The sequence below is a fragment of the Clupea harengus genome, chromosome 13 (genome assembly GCF_900700415.2).
Source record: "Clupea harengus chromosome 13, Ch_v2.0.2, whole genome shotgun sequence".
In the NCBI taxonomy this organism is placed as follows: Eukaryota; Metazoa; Chordata; class Actinopteri; order Clupeiformes; family Clupeidae; genus Clupea; species Clupea harengus.
Window position 1 is genome coordinate 24,880,009 of NC_045164.1, and position 21,744 is coordinate 24,901,752.

General features: G+C 42.9%; 2 protein-coding genes and 1 long non-coding RNA gene across 4 annotated transcripts; 2 read left to right on the forward strand and 1 right to left on the reverse strand.

The window, feature by feature from the left end:
• Positions 1-104: 104 nt before the first annotated feature.
• Positions 105-3,658, reverse strand: ikzf5 (IKAROS family zinc finger 5). 2 transcript variants are annotated; one of them, XM_012828208.3, is made up of 4 exons: positions 3,292-3,658; positions 2,558-2,766; positions 2,222-2,395; positions 105-1,934 (listed from the first exon to the last, which is right to left on the reverse strand). In XM_012828208.3, the coding sequence occupies exons 2-4, from the start codon at positions 2,682-2,684 to the stop codon at positions 973-975; spliced, it is 1,263 nt and encodes a 420-aa protein (XP_012683662.1). In that variant the 5' UTR covers positions 2,685-2,766; positions 3,292-3,658; the 3' UTR covers positions 105-972. The 2 variants fall into 2 exon arrangements, with proteins under 2 accessions (XP_012683662.1, XP_031435154.1); XM_031579294.2 differs by having other exon boundaries at positions 2,558-3,658.
• A 120-nt stretch (positions 3,659-3,778) lies between these two features.
• LOC116223249 lies at positions 3,779-5,768 on the forward strand. The gene is made up of 3 exons (XR_004164993.2): positions 3,779-3,853; positions 4,104-4,202; positions 5,072-5,768. It is a non-coding gene; the product is annotated as an uncharacterized LOC116223249 (long non-coding RNA).
• A 13,836-nt stretch (positions 5,769-19,604) lies between these two features.
• hmx3a (H6 family homeobox 3a) lies at positions 19,605-21,744 on the forward strand. Its single transcript, XM_012828201.2, has 2 exons — positions 19,605-20,334; positions 20,899-21,744. Exons 1-2 carry the CDS (start codon positions 20,046-20,048, stop codon positions 21,501-21,503), a joined length of 894 nt encoding a protein of 297 aa, XP_012683655.1. The 5' UTR covers positions 19,605-20,045; the 3' UTR covers positions 21,504-21,744.

Below are 21,744 nucleotides of genomic sequence, written 5' to 3' on the forward strand. Positions count from 1 at the left end.
AAGGCCTCAACATGACATAATATCTATCACTTAGCACAGAACAACAAGATACCAACATAGTTTCTGACACTTAACTGAAGATAGCACTAAAAGTGCCATACCTGTTAGTTGAACAAGATTGTATCTTTATTGACATTCAACATCCATATTATCAACACAATGCTCATGATTAATTTGTTTGAAATTTGGACACACGTGTTTAGATCATATCTCTGCTAAACAATAGACTAATATTAACATGTACATCAACATGTGGCAACTCTGGTAGTACTTGGCAAATAGATATTATATAATAAGGGAACGAGAAGTGGGGGGGTGTGGGGGCAACCTTTACAATAAGGTCTGGATTTGAAATCACATCCACATGACGTCATCACTTGAGTTTTCTTCCTATTGAAATGTAAAACAGATTAACACTACTGACCACTCCACCACATCCTCAAAGGAAACAAAAACAGCAACCTGAACTTGACCATACAAGCTCTGTACCAAGCACTGTTTTAACCTTAATATAATGAAAACAGTTCTTTTTTTTTTTTAAGTAATCTTCTGTCCACATCACACTGTGGTGTGCCTTACTGGGTAATGACGAAATGGAACGACCAGAAATCATAAACATCGGAGGCACTGTTTAGTTACATTGTCATAACTGTTGTGCTGCACACACAGAAATTCACTGAAGCTTAGAAGCACTAAACTGAAATCGGCATGATATGATATAGTATTTCGCTAAAAGCTTATCATCTTATCCACCTTTGTGAAAAGGAAAACTTCATACAAATCTTCAAAAAAATAAATAAAAAGTGACAAAGAACAGGTTAAAAAGTTACATTTCAAACCATTTGAAAAAGTACAGGAGGTTCACAGTGGATCTATATAACTCTCCACTTCTGAATGTTTTGGGCACAACACCTAAAATGACAGTACTTGTGAGAAAGGCACCCCACAGACGCAGCTGTCGCCGGCCACAGCTCACTCCTTGTGCTGGCCCCGGGCAAAGTGGCAGGCAAAGTCGTAGCGATTCCTGCAGCGGTAGCCGCAGATGTTGCACTGGAATGGGTTCTCATAGCCGTGGCAGCCCATGTGGATGGTAAAGAGGATGTTGTCAGGGAAGTAGATGTGGCAGTGAGGGCAGTGCTGCAGCATTTGAGGGTCCTGCTGCAGGGTAGGGGTACCTGGCTGACTAGTGATGCCGCTGGGCGTGCTGGTTCTCTCGCTGCCGGGACCCACGCCGGGGCTGCAGCTGCTGTGGGCGGCCGGTCGGGGATCAGGGCTCATGGGGGACGAGGCCTGGGCCATGCTGGCCGACACGGCCCCAGGAGTCCCCGGCGGCTGCTGCACCAGGAAGGACGGCTTCTCGTCCGGCAGAGACTCAGCCCCGGGCGACTCCGGGGGGCCATGGGCGTCGGGCGGCAGACTGGCCAGCTGGCCGGCCAGCGTGGAGAGCTGGTTGAGCGGGTTGTCCATCGTCAGGTCATGCGGCTCACGGTGCATGCCCGCCTCCCCGCCGCCACTGCCGTCAGAGGGCTGCACCTTGTCCAGGCCGTCGTAGGCGTCCTGGTGCAGGCTGGAGTGGGAAGGCAGCTCGTGGCTAAAGTCGGCCAGGTGGTGCTGCTCGACGGCGGACTTCTGCATGACCATGGAGGGGGGGCTGAGGTTGATGAGCAGGCGGCGGCCGTAGCCCAGTGAGGCACCGCGCTTCTGCAGAACGCTCAGCACCTTGCGGTGGGAGAGCGCGGAGCGCGCGCCCTTCATGGGCAGCAGCTTGTGGCGCCGGCGGCGGTGGTGAGAGAGGTTGCTACGGTCGCTGCAGCGAAAAGAGCACAGCTCACACTTGTAGGGCTTCTCGCCCGTGTGAGAGCGCATGTGGGCCTCTAGGTGTCGCTCATATGCAGAGGCAAAAGGGCACAGATGACATCGGTGTGGTTTCTCACCTGCAGAATGAACAGAATTATGGGCAAAGTAAATGACACACCCTAAAGAAACATAGGTTATTGCAGGCGAAAGAAAACATTAATCGCAAGCTTAAATCTAACACAAGGTAGGTCCAAACCACGTGATGTATAACAGTAGGAAATAGACGAATTATTAAGAGTCTGAGCAAATGTGCTCTGCTTTCTGTGATGAGAACCAGTATTTGCACCTTCTAATTATTCATCTTTTAGATGTTATCTTGCTTTGCCTATGTCTTGAAGTAGCCTATTTTTCTGCTCTCACTCACCTGTATGGATGCGGATGTGCTCAATAAGCCTGGCTGTGCCTCTGGTAGCATAGTTGCAGTAGCGGCATTTCAATTTGCCATCATAGGTCCTTTCAAATCCATCCACTAATATGCCTGAGCTGTCATCCAAGGTTATATCAACCGAGGGATGGTCCAGACCATTCTGACTGATATCTATGAACATTTTAAGACGTTACATGACAGCAGATACATTTTTGAGAACATCAAAAATACACAGATACAGTGTACAATATCGAGTGCTATTTGTTCTTAAAACTTACTGGTACCATACAAGTTAGCATGCACATAATGAAGTTACCATAACATTACCATTACCTCCTGGAAGCTCGTCCTTGACGCCGCTGACAGACCCTGATATCATGTTTACATGTTGCGTCTGCTGACTCAGGTACTCCTGGAAGTCTTTCACGAAATCTAAAGTCTCCGGCTTCTCTTCACCCATTGGAAAATCGGGAGGGGCTCAGATATCTTTCTAATATTGTCAGCTTTAAGTGAGCTGACTACCAAGGTGGCTATATACCCAACTGTGTAAGGGAAAGAAGAATCGTCGAAAAAAGGCTCTAAGTGTTGACATTCATAGAGTGGCACCGTTGACAACTATCTCCATCAACAATCTAAACTGGCATTTACTGTTAGCTATGCTACATATAATAGCGTTAGACAGATAGCTAGTTTTCTAGTTACTGACCATGGCGTATAATGGCAAAGTTACACACAAAACTTGGCAATCGCCTACCTGTTGACATGACTGACCAATAACGGACCAACATATACACAACACAGCATGGCCTAACTACTTAGTTTAGTGTCAAATGTTTTAACTGGTCATGCACTGGCTGATCAAAGCTAGGTATACACAAGCCATCATCTGTTGCTATGTTACGGCTTCTGTGGGCTAGCTAGCTAACCAGCTAACGTTAAACAAAGCTGTCAGCTAGCTATCTATACCTAGCTTCTCTCGCTGTGAATTAGGCAGGTTATAGCTAACTTGCTAGCTAATATCCGCTAATGTAGCTATAGCTAGCTAGATAACACAGTTTATTTGTTACCTGTAGTAGACAGTTGTGTGATATGACGTCGAAATCAGAATCCAGTCTGTCTAGTATTAGTTGCTGATTGATTTCTACCCTTTTCATATGCTGAATCAGTTAAACGAGACAACTGCCACAGTATGCATCCGACGACACAACCCAGCATTTTCCCACGGATTCTCAATTGTACCGAATCCTTCGTTTTCCTATTGAATCAAAGTTTTCATTTTGCTGTGTGTCAACATCTACACCATTTTTCAAACGGTCATGAATAAATAGTCAATCAGAGAACACCACTGACGATACAGCTGATTCATTGAAACAACGCAAGCTAAAACAAAACAAAAGAAAATTCTGCTGGGGTGAGAGTTCACGAGTGCATCAAGGTAATTGGTCCGACTGGCACATTCAATAGTTCCTACATAGCTTTCTCTGTTTGACGGCAAAAAAAGAAAGTTAAGGAAAGAATTTAGAATTACCAATTTAATAGTCAATAACTGGATGAATGATATTTTCACAGTATTTTGCAATCAAGGCAGCAGCTGTAAAACCAATGAAAAGTAGTCTTCACCTCCATCAGGTTATCTACTTAAGTACTCAATAGCTAATTTAATTGCATGAAATTAATAGCATTCAGGCCTGAGCTGTTGACAGTTTGATGTGATAACCTACATATACTAGGTTATGTGAGTGTAGCCCATTCTACACTGTCTAGACTCAAATGGAATGCAGAGCTGGTTGTAGCTTCTCCATGACCAAAGCAGTTGCATTACTTTACTTTAAATAGCTAGATTGACTCATTCATGTTTGATTGCGTTGAATATTTTAAGAACCATGAAGTTCAAGGATCGTGTTGCTCCATTTGTGTCAACGATGTTGGAAAACCATTGAAGAGAGTGTGACAAACGACCAGTTTGAGTGAGGCCATTGTATCCTTTGCAATGACACTCCTTCGAGCCATGTAACGGGAGCGTGACTTTTTGTGTAAAGAACACCGCGCCTAAGGCACAGGGACATGAACCCATTTAGCCCTAGCAGGGAACAGTGTTGTTGTAAGTCTAATTGTTGTTGTTATGATGTAAAGTAATTAGTTGGATGTATAATTATGCATTCAGCTGTTCAGGACCATATATAGAGTGTAGGACTAAAATACGTCTGAATTGCAGGTGAAGGATAGCCTAATATGTATTTTACGGTTACTTTAATGTAGACTAGGCGATGTTTTGTAAAGGCTATTGTAAAGCCACAACATGTGGGTTTGTAAGCCTAAAATGAGAACATACAAATCTATCAATCCATCATTGTGAGTTTTATTTTACGGTATATTATTATTGTAAACGTATGATTCCGTGAAATGTAATATCTTATGAGGTTATTTGTATTCATTGTCATTTAATAATAAGTAGTTGGTGAGTGTGTTTTTGTGATGTGTGTTTCGCGTGGAACCACTAGATGGCGTATGGCAACAGAGTTTGAGCCCCTAACGGGACCAAGAATAATCATCCACATGTAGAAGTTAAATTCAGGGTAGGCCTAGCTAATGAATAAAAATGGCTTCTTTTTTTTTTTGCATGATGATGTAATATCACATATTTTAAGGTTAAGGGTCAGTTTAGATGTATAATGTTTGCACAATATGAATCCTTTTCATTTGTATTGTATGGATCTTCAAAGTATTTTAGACTATTTTTATTGTAGCTATACTTAATTACGACAGATATATTTGATATAATGAATCCAGATAATCAATACTCTGGCAAGATCCGATAAAGTTTTACTTTCTTAGACACAGTGACAGAACTGGACATGTAAAAGGAAACTGGACACCTAGGTGGTTTACTGTCGGGAAACCAGTGCTTCCAGGGCTCTGCCACAGACATGACAGGCGACCTTCGCAAGCTGAACTACGACCCCTGGAGCAGTCAATTACAGCACCTTCTAATGGCCTGTCGGCACTAATGTTATTTTATTGCAATTTAATTATGCTCGGGTTTCCAGTGAAGCCACTTCCTTTTAAATAATTCACATGGGGTGACAATAATTTGTCAGTTTGAGAAAGATTAATTAGAGTTCTGAAAGTACACCTCTTGTTGAGTGTTATTGTTCCTTTAGCACCACACTTCAGAATTATTCGTAGCAACTAATTACCACAGTGATTAAAAAGGCCTCTGAAATATAACGCAGAAAGATTGGCTGTGCATGAAACCATGAAGCAGTCCTATTTTTCTTTGTATTCATATCGTGGGGTAAGCCAGGTAGTAATGGATATCTCATTGTTGTGATCACAGGTGGTCACATGTAATTCAAATGTTGTCTGATGGTAGATGTTACCACACTGCGACGGATTGTGAGCAAACAGTGTACTGTAACATGATGCATAGAGATCGAAAGGGGACTGTGATGTGTAATGATATTGTCATTGTTTAAAATATTTATCAGTTTTATTGGTGCACAGTACATAGCATAAAGATTGTAATGCATTACTATTTGTCACTTTGGATAAGAGTGTCTATCAAATACATAAAGATAAACATATTTTTTTTGTTTATTATACACTAGACACTTTTTGATATTTTCCTGTGATTCTGCCAAATGATGAATTTAGTTTTAACTTGGATAGTGTGGTCCTTTAATTAGTGTCAGACATATTCATGACCTATCTTAAACTACACCTGCTCCTGAAGGTTGTTTGTCAGTGGGGGCGGGATGGGGAGGACTCTTGGAGTCACCCACTTGCCCTAACTCACATTTAAATGGCTTTGAAAAGAAAGAGCTTCCTTCTCCACTGGAGCGCTTGATTTATGTGCTGTTTGTGGTTTTATACAACACGAAACAATTAATTTCCCCCTAAAAAGAAATAGGGTATTAATTTGGAGAAGGCCCCCTTAGCACTTTTTTGTTTTCTCTGAAAGACTCCTGTCATATGCTGAGCTCATTTAAAAGCCGTAGAGGACATTCACTCTACGGAAAGCCTTTCTCTCCTATTTGAAAAGTGAAGCTATAGTGAGACTCGCTGCCCTGGAGCCACTGCAAACGGCAGACCATAACCGCAGAAAAGGGTGAAGGAGGGCTTTGGCAGGGGTTTATTCTTCTCACCCCGCCACTATTGATGTCTTGAAACCCCCGCCCATTCTTTACTCAACACTGGGGCGCCTGAAAAGAAAAAGAAAAAGAAGGGAGGAGACAGCCTGGGATAAAGGAAGTACATATTAAGCTTTTCATTCTTTTGCCACTTAATTTCCTCGCGGCTGAGCTGAGCCTTCTGTGTAATGAATGTAATTGCTACCTTTGATGAGACACCATTATCTGGATCACACTTTAAATGGGCAAACAAGGCTTCAGCCTCCCTCCCTCCCTCCCCGCCTCCCCCATCCTTCCCTTTTAATGCGGTTATGAGATCTCTAATTATGCCGGGGGAACAAGTGGTTTTTCACAAAGCTGCAATGCTGTCCTCGATTGCCAAGGATTGGGGCGAGCCACATTTTCACAAAGAACAGATTAGACGTGATAAAGCAATGCGCCCCACACAAAGGCACTTTTTCCTGATTAATTTCCTGCGTGTGCCAGGGAAAATTTCCTCCTCACAGAATTCAAATTTATGCTATTTTAATCTCCTGATAAATGTGCAAATTTCATAGGACAGAAACACACACAAAAGTCTGGGCTCTGTACGTCTGAGGCCTCGCTAAATTTATATGTGATTTTTGTTGTTGTTGTTGTTGACAACAAAACAACAAAAAGCAAACACATAACATTGTGGACAAATAAATGAATGCTTGTGCGAGAGAAGACATTTTTCACACGGGGAAATTACACCTCCAACCCTGACTTGCCATGCATCGTTTCCGTCGTCATGTGCTATGACACGACTGTCTTCCGACAGACAGTTATACTATTCATGAGGATTTATCTAGACAGATCTCAAGCCCCACGCAGACTGAATAGGTGTTTAATAAAAGTGTCGGGGATGCGTCCCGCAAACGGCGTGGCTTTATGATGCGACGCACGATAAAACTGCTGTCACGGCATGAAGTCTGAATGGTCCCCCTCGCCACTGTAGCAACGCACCAGGCCAGTACAGAAGAGGGATTCAAACTTCACAGGTGACAGGCTTCCTCCGTCCGCTCGACTCTTTCCTTTGAGACGGAGTGACTTTACATCCATAAAACACGACGTCACCTATGACGAATGAGACAATTACTCTTAAATGGCTAGCATTTTCAGGTATATGCAGAGCCATTTATTCCTTTTCACCTGAGTTAATATTCCTTTCTGCAAGCGATTTTTAAATAATAAAGTGGTAATCAATTCTCTTGACTATGATTCCTGGGCAGAAAGCCTGGGGGAAATACTGATCACTTCTATCGGCCTGCATATGATGGCACTTTCAGGATGAGTGATATCTGGCATGACGATCACGTGACTTCAAGAAAAAGGTTTATAACACCTGGAACAGGTTGCCATATGGACCCAGCCAGGCAGGAGAGGAATGGTCCAATATTTCTGAGTGAAGTGGCATTTTAGCTGTATTTATCTGAGGGGCCCAACACCAAAACTGCAGGCCACTAATAAAGAAGATGGTATAATAGCTTGTGACTGGGTCCAGTCGCTCTCGACGTGAAATGAAGTGTCCGTTCGTGAGTTATCACGGCCAAACGCCATTTATACAGCCTGAAAAGTGGGGGCATTTTTCTCGCGTGTCAGACGGCGGCTGTAGTTCATCGTCTTGAATGATATCTCCGAACGCACAGTTGCCCCAATACGAGCGTTCCACACCGGCCGCCGAGAGCAGGCCTAATGGATAGCGCTGTCCCTGGCCAAATAATTTAGAGCATCCTCTGTCACATCTTTAAAAACCCTCTGCCTCTCCGCAGCTCGTTGGTTACATGCAGCCACACCAAACATGTCGGTCCAGGCCCCCAGGGCCCTCATTCTCCCCTGATGGGTGTTTTTATCTTTGCCTTTCAGCTTTCTTTGCTTTTACCGTGGTCCATTACCACTGTTAGCCATGGCCATATTGATAGCCCTTAGCCTACCACTGGTAATGTGGCAGTTATTATTATTTAATGTTATCACTACATGTATCTTATTTGCTCTTACGTTACAATCTTTTGTGATATGCTACCTGCCAATTAACATGCTGCATGTTTACATAATACCTAAATAGGTCTTCATGTTATGGGTGGGTTTGTGGCCCGAGGTCCCTGGTAGTGTGGTGGTTTTTCAACTCAAGTGATGAGCAGCAAACAAGACAGAGAGTCCTCAGGCCAGTACATATTGGCCTTTAATGAATAGCGTCTGTGTCAGTAGCTTTTAGGTGTCGGGGAAAGGGTGCCGCCCGCGACTGATTAGCACGTGTAGGAGGTCTCAGATTAATGGTAGCTAATGAGAGGGCTGCCCTTTGAATGTATTGGTTATTGATCCTACACACAATCAGGAGCAGAGGGATATGCAGGTCCTCCAAAATGACTCACTCAGACAGGGGAACCACAGGGTGAGTGGCTAGGTTAGTAGGGGGGCATTAGACTGAGGTGTAACACATGTATTCAACTACTTAATACATACACTTACTGACAACGCATAAATAATAAATGATCATAGTTCAGTGTCATACTCATGAAGCGTTAGATGCATTCATTAGGTTGGTCGTTTGGTGGTTCAAAGACAGGGAGGAAGTTAAGGAGGCAGGAAGATAAGGTACAAGCTGTGAGTATTATTCTGTTTGTTTATAACGCTGTGTTTTCCGTCCTTTCCTACAGTCCTTTAAGCAAGAGAGAGAGAGAGAGAGGGAGAGAACAAAAAAAGCTGAATTCTGAGACCCAAATGACCCAATGCTGCAGGCGTCGTTAGCCAGGAGATGATGCGAGCAGTCGGGGCCATAATGGGAGGAATGACTGAACTCTGACCTCCTGCCCCCGTATCGATCGTGGCTGCGTCCAGCTGGACCTCTCTGGGCTGCTGCTGCGGCTCGGGAGGGAATTTAAAGGGGAACTGCGTCCCGCTGTCAAGCCACACTGGGTGGGATCATTACTTACCCTCGTTGGGAAACGTGACAGTGACAAACCAGCCGTCCCTAGTCAAACTGGAGCAGAGGGCTTGGTGATGCTGAGCAGGGAAGGTGAGGGTTTGGCAACCCTGGGAGGATAGCTAAGCTCATAGCATTATTGTCACTGACATTACAATTCAAATTACAACTGATAAAGGCAGATATTATTAGTGTTATAGTGTGTGGTATTTCCTCTGTTTTCATATCAGTGTTTGAAATATATTTTTGGTATATGACACTATATTTTTAGGCCGTGGCTTAATATGACTATCTAGCACCCTTTTCATTTATTTCATTATTATTTTGTTATTTTATCCTCTTGTGTGTTCTTGGTTCTCCCATACCTCCTGAAACATATGAAACCCTTTCATTTCTTTTTAGGGCCTCTTTTAATTCTCTTAACTTTCAGTAGATTTTTGTTCCTATCACTCTTCTCTTTCATTTCACCTCCATTTCCTCCCGACTCTGGTCTATCTATTCGCCGTATCCCCCTCTACCCTACCCACACCTAGCCCCTTCCCAACCTCTGTCCTCCTCCTCCTCCTCCTTCTCCTCCTGTGGCATTTCAATCGCGGGCGGAGGGTGAGGGGCCGACCCGTAGACTTGTAAAGAATTGGCTTTAAGGCTTTCTGGAATGGGTTGAATGTGCTGTAGGCCGCGCGGGGAAAATAAGTAGCAAATGTAAGTAAGCATGAAATAGTTTTCCATAAATAATCGTATGACAACAGGAGCCATAATGGCGTTGGAGGGCTGTAAAAGAATATGTAACCAATTTTTTCGCTATTAAAGTGAAATAGAAAGCAAAATATATAAGAGGCCGAGGGAAAGGTTTCATCTGGAGTCTGGGAATAAATTCCGTTACGGCAGGGCAGAGAGAGAGAGAGAGAAAGAGAGAGGGAGAGAGAGAAAGAGAGAGAAAGAGAGAGGGAGAGAGAGAAGGAAAGGGCCATAAGGGAATGGCAATTCAGTCAAGGTCTTTGCAAAGAGGAAAGCAAAAAAAGAAAATGAGAAAAAAAACCAAGAGACAGCGGGAAAAAGAATGTGACCATCACAAAATCAATCGGTTAATAATTGTCTCAATTCTCATGTGTGCGCAGATGCAGGGGGCCACTCATCTATCTCTGAGCAACGTTGATTTGATTTGCACTTATGTTTTTACAAATAATCAATGTTTCTTTCAGTCTGCGTAATGGACAGATCCTGAATAGTGCACCTTCTCTGCAAACACGTGGAGAGGTGAAGAGGGAGAGGTAAAACGGCAGCCAACGACAGAAAGCGGATAAGTAGTAAGATGTATGGGTTTTCTGCACTGACCCCCGGGAGACTAAAAGACTCGACTTCCCCCTTTTTTAAAAAAAAACCTTTGCATGTTGATTTGTTTGTTTTACTCCAATGGCCCTAGGTCTCACATATGGCCCTCCACTGATGTGCCTGCCACACGCTCATTCAAAACCAAATGCTCGGCCTTTATTCTAAACTGCATAATGAACTTGCTGGGATTATCCCGTCTTCAAAATGGAGGGCGATATGAGTAAAAATGATAGGAACCATGTACAAGTACCAAGTACAAAAGCAATTGTGATCACAGTGTTTAGTCACCATGCTCCCCAGTTGACTTTTCTCTGCATCTCCAGTGAACTAGACTAGTGGAGTAATGGATGTCTCGTCAGGCTGTTCATTGTGCTCCCTGCTGGCAAGTGAAGGGGAGAAATAAAGAAGAGAGGTCTAGATCTGTATTCTGTTGATCTGTGGGCCATCTGAGTTTGGTCCATTATTTATGGCTGAGAAAAATGTCTGATGGTTCATTCAAGGCCTGCCCTTAGGACTGACTTGCAAATAAGAGAGCTAGTAGGTCTGCCCTTTTTTCGTAAGGACGATACATGGTGAATTAAATCATGTCCGTGCTTTCAAGAAATTGAAATAGCCATTTTTTTCTAACTGAGGGAAACATGCTTTATTTTCCTGCTGATGTTCACTTTTAAAAGTTGCAAAGTTTAGCGCTGGTTAACACTGCTCTCTCTCTCTCTCTCTTTCTCTCTCTCTCTCTTTCCCTCTCTTTCTCTGTCTGTCTTTCTCTTTCTCTCTCTCTCTCTCTCTCTTTCTCTCCCCCTCTCTTTCTCTGTTTGTCTGTCTTTCTCTCTCTCTCTCTCTCTTTCTTCCGAGCTGTCTTTCTATGATTTTTTTGTTTACCTCCTCTCATTGTATCTTAGCACTTAATTGACTGGTTAAAAGTAAGTGATGGACGCTTTGCTCTTTAAGATAGTCCTAGCCATCCCTGGAGAGCTGGGGAAGTGTTGCTCTGATCCACTGCTTGGTGATAAGGATGCCTGGTGGTCCGACATGAGCCATTCAGGCGCTGAGTTGAAGTGTAACAGAAGCCGAGCGGGCACAGATAGAGCCGTGCCGCTTCTTCTGTTTGTGTTTCCACTCGGGTTTCCTGCCTGACAGCCGCGGGCCACAGGAGAAGCCCTACGCTTCAGTCGCATCCGAGCCGCATCGGACCCGCCGATCTGCAGGGCTCAGGGAGCTCCCTTTACCTGCGATAACAACTGATTTATAATGCCTTGGATTGCGGGCCAAAGCTCACGCTCTGTAGTCAGCGAGTATGTTAATGCTAGTGACAAGTAGAAATGGAAATGTTTACACTGGGAAAGTTTAGGTTTACGAGGGGGGGGGGGGGGATCGGGAGGGAAGGCTGAGCCGTGCCAAAACGGGCCGTCAAATCGTGCTGCAAAGCGATTGTTTCCATTTGAAATTGTGGCCTCTGATTAAATGTCACTGTCACTAATTAATTGGACATCCAGGTACCTGAGCTAGGGTGCAGCTTTGCAACTGTTGAATTCCCTGCGCAATTAGCTCACCCTACTAAATTATTAGGCAGAGTACAGTGTAGCTAACTAGCCAGATGGGTTTGTTTTCTGATTTACCTGGATTTACCTCAGTGGCCTTCAATCCAAAAGTGTAGTAACGTGCTCACATTTGCCCTGTCTCTCTTTTCTCCTCACAGACAGATATGTGCAATGACAAATTATGACTCACAGTAAATCAACCAGCCAAGTCTGATGAAAAAGCTTTGGAGCACAGACCACAGTGAATCACACATGAATTATGTGGGAAAACAAGAGGCTCTTTTTAAATATAGGGTGAAGGTCTGCACCAATTGAATCACTTCAGGTACATTTATTTTGCCCTCATGCCCTGTCTCGCGCTCTGTCTCTCCGTCTATTTCTCTCTCCTTCACTCTTTCTCTGTCATCAGGACAGTCTAAAATAACACTTTCCCATTCTCCTCAGGACACAAACAGCTCCTTAATTATGTAGCAATACAGAGGGATAAATGAGCTCAAGGGACGTACAGATAGGAATCGTGTGTGCTGCTCATGCCCAGAGTTCAAATGATAACATGTCACTCTGACTTTGGTCTCTAAATCGCTTTGAAGTTGTGATAGTGTTTCTGGAAAATATTTCTCAAAGTGTTTCTGGGAACAGGTGTTTATTTCATGTTTGGTTTTTTTTTAAGATTGTCTTTCGACTCTCGGTCCTCAGAAGCAGATATGTGTAAGCCATTTACGCTTTTAAAACGACAAGTATTAAAGCTCTATTTTGTTTGTTAATTTCTCGCCTATTATGTGTCTCCTGTTTCACTGTCTCTCATCGCTTTCATATATCTTCAGTATTATGAGCACTAAGAGGCCCTCTCTCTCACACTCGGTTGAGTAGGCCACCAGGGTCACATTTATATGTCTTTAAGACGGGCTTTTGAATGGCCGCCTGATTTCACAGTTCTAAATGACCTGTGATAATCAGCTCATTAAAATGAGATCCTTCCACACATCGGACACGCTTCCCCGCTCATCTGAATAACAAATACTCAGCTGTGCTCGTTTCCCCCCACTCTTTCTCTTCCCCTTAGAGGTATCCACACGGCCATACTCCTGTTTCACTATTTAAAGACCAAGGGATGGAAGAAGGTAAGAGGGTTTTTTTCCCTTTTGGGAAAGAGAGGTGCTGTCAAAAGAAAGTGTGAAAGTACCCGGTTTTCTTAATTCATCCCTCGGGAGCGGATAAGTCTATCAATCTGCTAAATTGGAAAGCCATTAGGTGCCCTGGTTTATGTGTTTCAAGCTGTTAACTGGAGGCTGATTGATTGTTGTTCCTTTGATGGGATATGCTGATCTAATCTCACTGTGCTGCAGTTTGCAATAAATTACACAATTCATTTCCCCCCATTTAGAGGGAGAAAATGACACCTCGAGGCATACCTCCGCTCCCCAGGCGAAAGAGCACAGAACCTATTTTATGGCGCCATTTAGCCTGCAAGCTTTCAGCGATCCTGGCCATACCCCCCCATCTAAAAATCGAAGCATAATCAAGGTGTATGTTTAGAAAATTTATTGTTATAATTTCCACCCATAATCTCTTCCATTTTCTAGACGCCCGTGCGACATAGATCATCATCTAAAAAAGAGAGAATGGATAGCAGTTTAAAATTTATCGGTCTTTGATTCTCAATTATACGTGTTTATGACTTCATCTGTCTTCAGTGACTTCAACCTTTTCCATTATGGTGGAATATTATTTGTACGGAATCTATTAAATCCACAAGGCAGGAGTCTAATGGTAGGGCTGCAGCGATTTGCAGAGGGAAAAGTTTTTGAAAGGTTGGCTTTAGGAAAAGCGCCGCTGTTATGACACCAGAAATTGCTTTATTGATGGGCTTCTCCAGCGCCTGTGCATTTGAGCCATTTGTAACCCGGCCCATATCTATATCTCAGCACTGACACTGATAAGAAGCCTGGTGTAGCCCCAACCGGATTACGCCGTCGTAATGACATACACACGCCGAGAGAGAGAGCGTTGGCTACAGGTAAGGCCAGGTGGCCTCGGCAGGCCACAGTGAGAGAGGGAGATGGGTGCGTCTGGATGTGCTGCATGAGATGTCACCGATTTAAATGCATGCTGTGTGTATAAAAACGAGTAAGGGTGGGTGTGGGTGGGTGGGTGTGTGTGGGCACGTGTGCACAAATGCATGCAAGTGTTCACATCTCTATGCATTAGAGCACACACTTGGATGTCTGTGAGTCGAGCACTGACAGATGTTGAGCACTGACAGATGTTGAGCACTGATAAACTCACACAGTCCTCAACAGAGAGCCAGCTTCATGTCTAACTGTGTGGGTTTGTATACCTTCACTCAAATGTTGATGTGTGTGTGTGTGTGTGTTTTTTTTTTTTTTTTTTGCCAGGCATCGAGGCAGTCCTTATAATAATTAGTGAGCTAATTTGTCTAACTTTTCTTTAAGTTTTTGTAGAGGCGTCTCTGACTCTCTTAACCTAGCCTTTCCTTGTGTACATATCCATCTCCTGTTCTTCACTCACCTGTGTAGGTGTAGGAATTAAGACAGTGGTACATTGGTACAGGAGGTAGAGAAGTCGTTTAGTAATCAGAAGGTTGCTAGTTCGATTCCCTGTCGAAGCGTCCTTGAGCAAGACACTGAACCCCTAATTGCTCCTGATGTGCAGTGTGCAGTGTGTAAATGTAAAATGTGTATACATTGTGAGTCGCACATATGTAAGTCGCTTTGGATAAAAGCGTCTGCTAAATGACTAAATGTAACATCAAAAACTGGAATCTCACAGTCCCCATCTAACACGATCTTTATCATTTCCCATGATAAAACGTAGTTGGACAAGCAGACAACTCTGCCCAGCGTTACATCTGAGCAGACAACTCGGGTATGGTGTATGATGACATCTGTGTAACCTAATATTCATATTCATATTTCATCCCCTGTATTTGGTTTCATTTTGACAACCACAATGTCAAATAAATATTAAACTCAGTTTCAGCAGTTCAACATGCTCAGTGTAGGCGTGTTAGTTGGAGGACCTACACATTCTATGAAAACACGAATAAGGGCACCAGTGACTTCACGACACACTGTAAAAGGAAGTATTCCAGCATACTTATATTCTGGCCACACCCATGCAGCATCCTCATACATATCCTCTCAAAGTCCTGGCCACCTACCTGTTCCACCAACCGACCTCACACCCTGTGGTGGACACCTACCCAGCTGGACTTCGCCCATCACCCTCTGAATGACACTAAGGCCTTGAGACTCCTTAGAATGGCCCAGTAAAAACCATCAGCAGATACCTTTGCTAATCACGTTGTAACTCAGAGCGTCCGCGTGTCCAACGGGCCAATCAATACCCATACTATTCCAATTAAGCGTCGAGCAGGTCAGCAGCAGCAGCCCACTGCCAGTCCTTTACAAGTTAAATGCCACGCTTAAATCCTATAGTCCCCCTTACAGTCAGCCCCATCGCCCTGACCTTCAACCACGTTTATGGTTTCACTCAAACTGTCGAGGCCATTAATGCACTCAGAGTCGACACAAAAATGATCACACTTTCACTGCGGTTTCTTGTGTGTCCCATTTTAATCAGTTGTAAAGAAGCAAACCCAAGCTAAGAATTTTAGATTCATTCATATTTTTTGTTATTGGACACCTGCTGTGGGCGGATATTCTGTAGCATTACTTACAGTGTAGTGCACTGTGTTGGAAAACCATAGAAATTTGGAAGTGGGTCCTATTGGTGACTGTCATCACAAGAGCAGAGCAAATGATTGATAACTATGTTTTAAAATATCATAGCTTTCCATAGCACATTTCTTTTAGTGTTGCATACTGATGTTATAACGTCACATCACAGCTTTAAGTGGTCTATCCACCATCTTTATTCACCCATAGCTTTTGGCTCCCTCTCACAGCTTCTCTCATTTTTCTCTTCTAGAAGCTTTCGGAATTAAATTCATGTCTTTCATAACAATCTCGGGCAGTAGAAAGAAACTCACAAGATATCAAAACAAAAATCTATATATAATACGAGAGCAATTACACCCCCGAGTTAGCGGCATCTAGCTATTGTCAGTGAGGTGCGCGTTTTTCATCTCGCCGGTCGTTAGAAGGTGATGGATGTAAACCTATAAAGTATCTAAACTGGACCTTTTAACAAACCATGAGAAATACTATCATTTCTTTAATAGAACCTGCTGACCGTGTCATTCGGCAATGCCATTCGTCATTTTCTTGGTGAAATAATCAATAACTCCGCACTTGGATATAAATAAAATAAAAGTCAGGGCAAGCCTACATTACCTCCCGCCAAACTGGTGCAAGTAGAACACACAGAGGCAAACTTCAACAACGTTAACATGCAATAGGCCTACACGCGTTTGAAAAGGCTCTTTGCCAGATCTTCAAAGTCAAAGGTCTTGACTTAATCAAAATGATTGTTTGCGGAAATCACGCAATCGAAAATTATATTTTTCACAGAAATGATTTTTTTCACTTGTTTTTTTATTTTTTATTATTATTATTATCATTATATCTCGAAGTTCACATATATATATCCATCCACCCTTACAACTGCAACTGACTGCAATTCTAGCTATTTCAGTCATGTTATTGTATTGCCAATCACTGAAATTCAAGTGTCCACCCAAGTTTTGAAGAAGTTAAGCGTACCGAGTTGCTGACTGTAACAGACCAAAATAGTAGGCATACATGTTTGTGAAATTATAGCTGTCAGCTGCCCTACGGTCTAAATAAATGCGTTGCACAGACACACACACACACACACACACACACACACACACACACACACACACACACAAGTGTTACCTGTCAATAAAGGCTGACATAAAGTCCTAACACATGATGGCGCTGAGGAACTGAATTTTAATTATTAACATCCAAAGCTCTTCAATAACTAAAAAAGGAATAATGATTTTTTTTAATGGTACTTCGACATTGAGATTCATGAGTGACTTTTTGATTCAGCTTAAGAGGATTTTTAATAATCAAAAAAGATTTCTTGGACCCTCCTTAAGACGTTTTATATACAATATTATACACTGATAAGTCTGCACACAGAACAAGCCCACGACCCCCTTAATAAGAACTGTCGGAACAAGACTACCCTCAAGAAATAAGAAAAAGTTTATTAACTGGCCATATTTAATTATACTTGATTTCTGTTTTTACACAAACGTGAAAATACAATCCGTGGTGTACAACAAATGGGCGTGTCTACGACGTGGTGACAAGGCACCTCGACAGTTCCATGTGTCAGTCCATTCTTACCGGACACCCGGCGTATGGGTAACCGGAGAGGGTAATTACCTCATAGTTACAGGAGATCTCAACTATGGCCTTAATGAACAAGACTTCATTACGTGTGTGGGCTAAATGGGGGGAAAGCACTTTACATGGCTTGAAACTATTTGAACACATACAATTCTGAAAGCTGAGGTGTAACCCGGTGTTTTACACATGTTGGTGGGTGGGTTAGCGTATGCACATTCCCAAAACATAGCCTAAATGCAAGTAGCTATAGCATATAGAATAAAAGGTCAGAATAACAAAGCGAAATGACGGAATAACAAAGAGGCCACATTTGGCCAAATGGTCTTATGTGCATACATTTTAGAGAACAAATACTAGTGGCTAATGAAACTAATTATGCTACTACTGATGCTGATTCTACAAGGGTAGCTGACTATTGAAAATAACATAAAGAATAACAACAATAATGCTCATTGGCGTTCGGGCGCTATTCACATTTACTGTGTTGTATACTCCTTCGCTAAATATTCCTTTGTCGTTTAGTAAAATAGATGAAATCCTGTGATAGAAGGTAATGAAGTCAACCCGGAGAAGAAATGCTGTCATCACAGACTACTAGCTGCACGTAGGTTTAATCAGGTTCAGTATCTTGATTTGGCAGCACTGCCCCTGCAGTTATTAGTTATCGCCCATAGAGGACACTAGCTTCTTATGCAGCCCATAGGCTATTATCACTGCTTTTAAAGTACGATTAATTGAACTCCATAATCATGATCAATACCAGACATCAAAGTTGTATTTTAACTTTCTAAATTGAATTAACAAAGTGAGTATTTGAAGTGATTATCACTGGGTGATGTGTCGCTTTTCTTTAAAGCAGAAATAATCACACACCTGAAGGTATGGGAATATACGCCTACCGATGATCTTGTTCATGGTGTGACGCTGACATTCAATAAATGGTCTCCTGAGTCTCACAATGTATCTCGCTATGTAATCACAAAGTTGGGACTTGGTCGACGTCAACTTCACAAACATCGATCTTAACATTACTGACAAGAACCCTATGGCTGTCATTCTAGAGATGGCCTTTGAAATACTATTTTGTTCAGCAAGTCACGTCAGTTGCATTCTCAAAGGATTGTATTCCTGAACATTTCTTACATTTAGTATTTTCCCCTTGATTTTTATTATGGGGCCCTTAGTTTGGAACGAACTCCCTTAATGTGTCCTTGATCTGTGGATAACCAACCACCACGCCTGAATCCAGGTACAAATTTAACATTCCCTTAAAAACCCAAACAACACACACATACAGGCGCTTAATTTCATAAACTAATTATTAGACGTAAGTGTAAGATATTAGACTAATGCAAACTTCCATAATTAGTGTATGCCTTTAATTACATCTGTCTTTTTCAAATATAGACGAGTTTGAGCATAGACGAGTCACTGATTTAATAGTAACCTATGCCTGATAAACCGACGGTATATACAAACGCTTGAATGAAGCATAAAACACACCATACTGATATTTTATTCGATTGGTATTCATTGCCTTTTGCTGATGCCTGTATTGAAAAATGTAATAACGGTAAACTAAAAAATATGATTTAATAATTACTAAATACCAAAAAGAGAAAAACGAATCGGCATTGCTACACGTCAGTTAGTCCGTGCTGTGAGTGGAGTAGCCAGCAACACACCACACATTAGCCTGTTGCTAATACATTCTCCAGTCTTTAAGTTCAGAATCCCACATGCCTAACATTTTATTTCTATGAAAACGATTTTCTCATAAAAAAAAAATGTCGCATGCTGCTGCCGCATTTTCCTCGTTTGGATTTTCTCTAAAGGTGAGTCTGGTCCATATAAGCTATGCTTATTAAAATGTTAACAGAGAATGTAAACAGCCAAAGCGACTCGATGTGATAAGTTTTACTTTCGGGCAATAACTTGTAGCCAGCCGTTTCCCTATTGTGAGGTAAGCAACGATCATGGCAAAGCCATATCCCTTTGTACTAATGGTCTGTCCTCATTTGCCACCTAATTAGGCTATATAAACCCAATAACACGGGAGCCCGTCCAGCCTCCAGCCAACGCGCAAAAAGCGCAGTCGGGGAGGGTACATTTCGCTCTTATCCTATTCACTGTCCCTAGCTCTCACTCACTCACTCACTCGCTCCCCCTCTCTCTCCCTCTCTACTTCCCATCTCTTCCTTAATCCTATTTGCCATTGTACGTGCCCAATCGCCGTATACTTTCCGCGTTTAACTTGGATGACATTTTTATTTCATCATTAGCATCCGGCGCCAGCTTGACGCAGCGAGCAGAGCTCCATTTCAATCGAGGATCTCTTTCAAGATTTGCAAGATGCACGATTAATCTTACCTTTGTTTTTCTAGTATTTTTCTTAATTTGAACGCTATTGCTGACTGCTTGTTCGCCGGCAGAGCACCGACTTTTGAAATCCCACAACCAACATTGGAGGACCTTCGCCGAAATACGATTGCCTTGCTGCCACAGCCTGCACAGGAAGTTTTAACCCGTTTATTTTGTGGTCGAAGGCGTTAGATACAAACATACGCCGTCATGCCTGAGACGACGCCAGAGACGTGTGCGCCGGCCAAAGACTCCCCGTTTTTCATCAAAAACCTGCTGAACTGTGACAGCAAGCCATCCAAACCAAGACCCATGTTCGCACCAGCGAAAGTCGGACTGGAAGGCGGTTTTTCACTGTCGCAAGTCGGGGACCTTCACTTTCCACGCTTCGATTTCCCCACACAGAGGTTTGCGCTACCTGCATATCTCGAACGTGCATCGGCTTGGTGGTACCCGTACACGATTAGTCCCTCCTCGCACCTCCACAGAGCCACAGAAGGTATGTACACCATATTGTGTGAGACAAATACTTACTCGAAAGCCTACTATTTGTTTAAGTCAAGTCAAGTCAAATTTATTTATAAAGCACATTTCAAAACAACTTGCGTTGACCAAAGTAGTTTGTCTCTTTCAATTAATTGATGACGAATCAGTTGTATGACTTTCATCTAGCTATGTATGAAATATGTTATTCCAATTAGGACTGTCATGTCCAATGGCCGTAGAAACTTTGGGGTGATAATACGCAGTGTTAAAATTTGCCTTGAAAGTAAATAATACAATTCGGTCTCTCTCTCTCTCTCTCACTGTATGTGTGTGTGTGCGTGTGCGTGTGTGTGAGTGTGTGTGTGGTGTGTGTGTGTGTGTGTGTGTGTGTGTTTGTGTTTGTGTGTGTGTGTTCGAGTTTGAGAGAGTTATGCGAACTTTTCAACAACATAACTATTAGAAAGTGAAGGTGGATGGGACTGAATATTGTATGTATGACAGGGAAAGATGTACATTCATCTAGATTAATTTTGACTTGGGCTGTCACTAAACATAGACATTGTGTTTCCACCCACAGAAAAAGCCAGTGTCAGAGATTCCTCTCCAACTTCTGCCGGCACCGATCGCGACTCTCCAGACCTGGTGCTCAAGGCCGAGCCAGACGTCAAAGATGAGGAAGACGACAATAAAAGCGCGGACGAGATAGTGCTGGAGGAAAGCGACACCGACGACACGAAGAAGGAGGGTGGTGTAGACGAGTGGAAGAGAAGCGAGGACGGCAGCGACAAGAAGCCCTGTCGGAAGAAGAAGACGCGGACTGTGTTTTCTCGGAGTCAGGTATTCCAGCTTGAGTCCACCTTCGACATGAAGCGCTACCTGAGCAGCTCGGAGAGGGCCGGCCTGGCCGCCTCTCTGCACCTCACAGAGACACAGGTGAAGATCTGGTTCCAGAACCGGAGAAACAAGTGGAAGAGACAGTTGGCCGCCGAGCTGGAGGCGGCCAATCTGAGCCATGCGGCGGCTCAAAGGATTGTGCGAGTACCCATTCTCTACCACGAGAGCTCGATCTCAGAGAATGGAGGCGCCCCGGGCTCTGTCCCTGTCAGCCAACCGCTCCTAACGTTTCCTCACCCTGTATATTATTCACACCCAGTCGTTACATCCATGCTTAGACCGGTTTGAAGTCTATTTCATTTGAATTCTTACATTTTTTGAAAATGTCATGACATAATAAGAAGGCAGTACGCCATACGATAACCATAACAGCAACCTATTTTTGCAATCCAGACAAAATAAGCATGAAAGAGGGGATTTCCAAGAGTGAGAAATGTATTTTAAGTTAAACATAAACCATTATTGTTATTATTATTATTAATATTATTATTAATAATACTATTATTATTAAATGAAACAGTTGTCTATT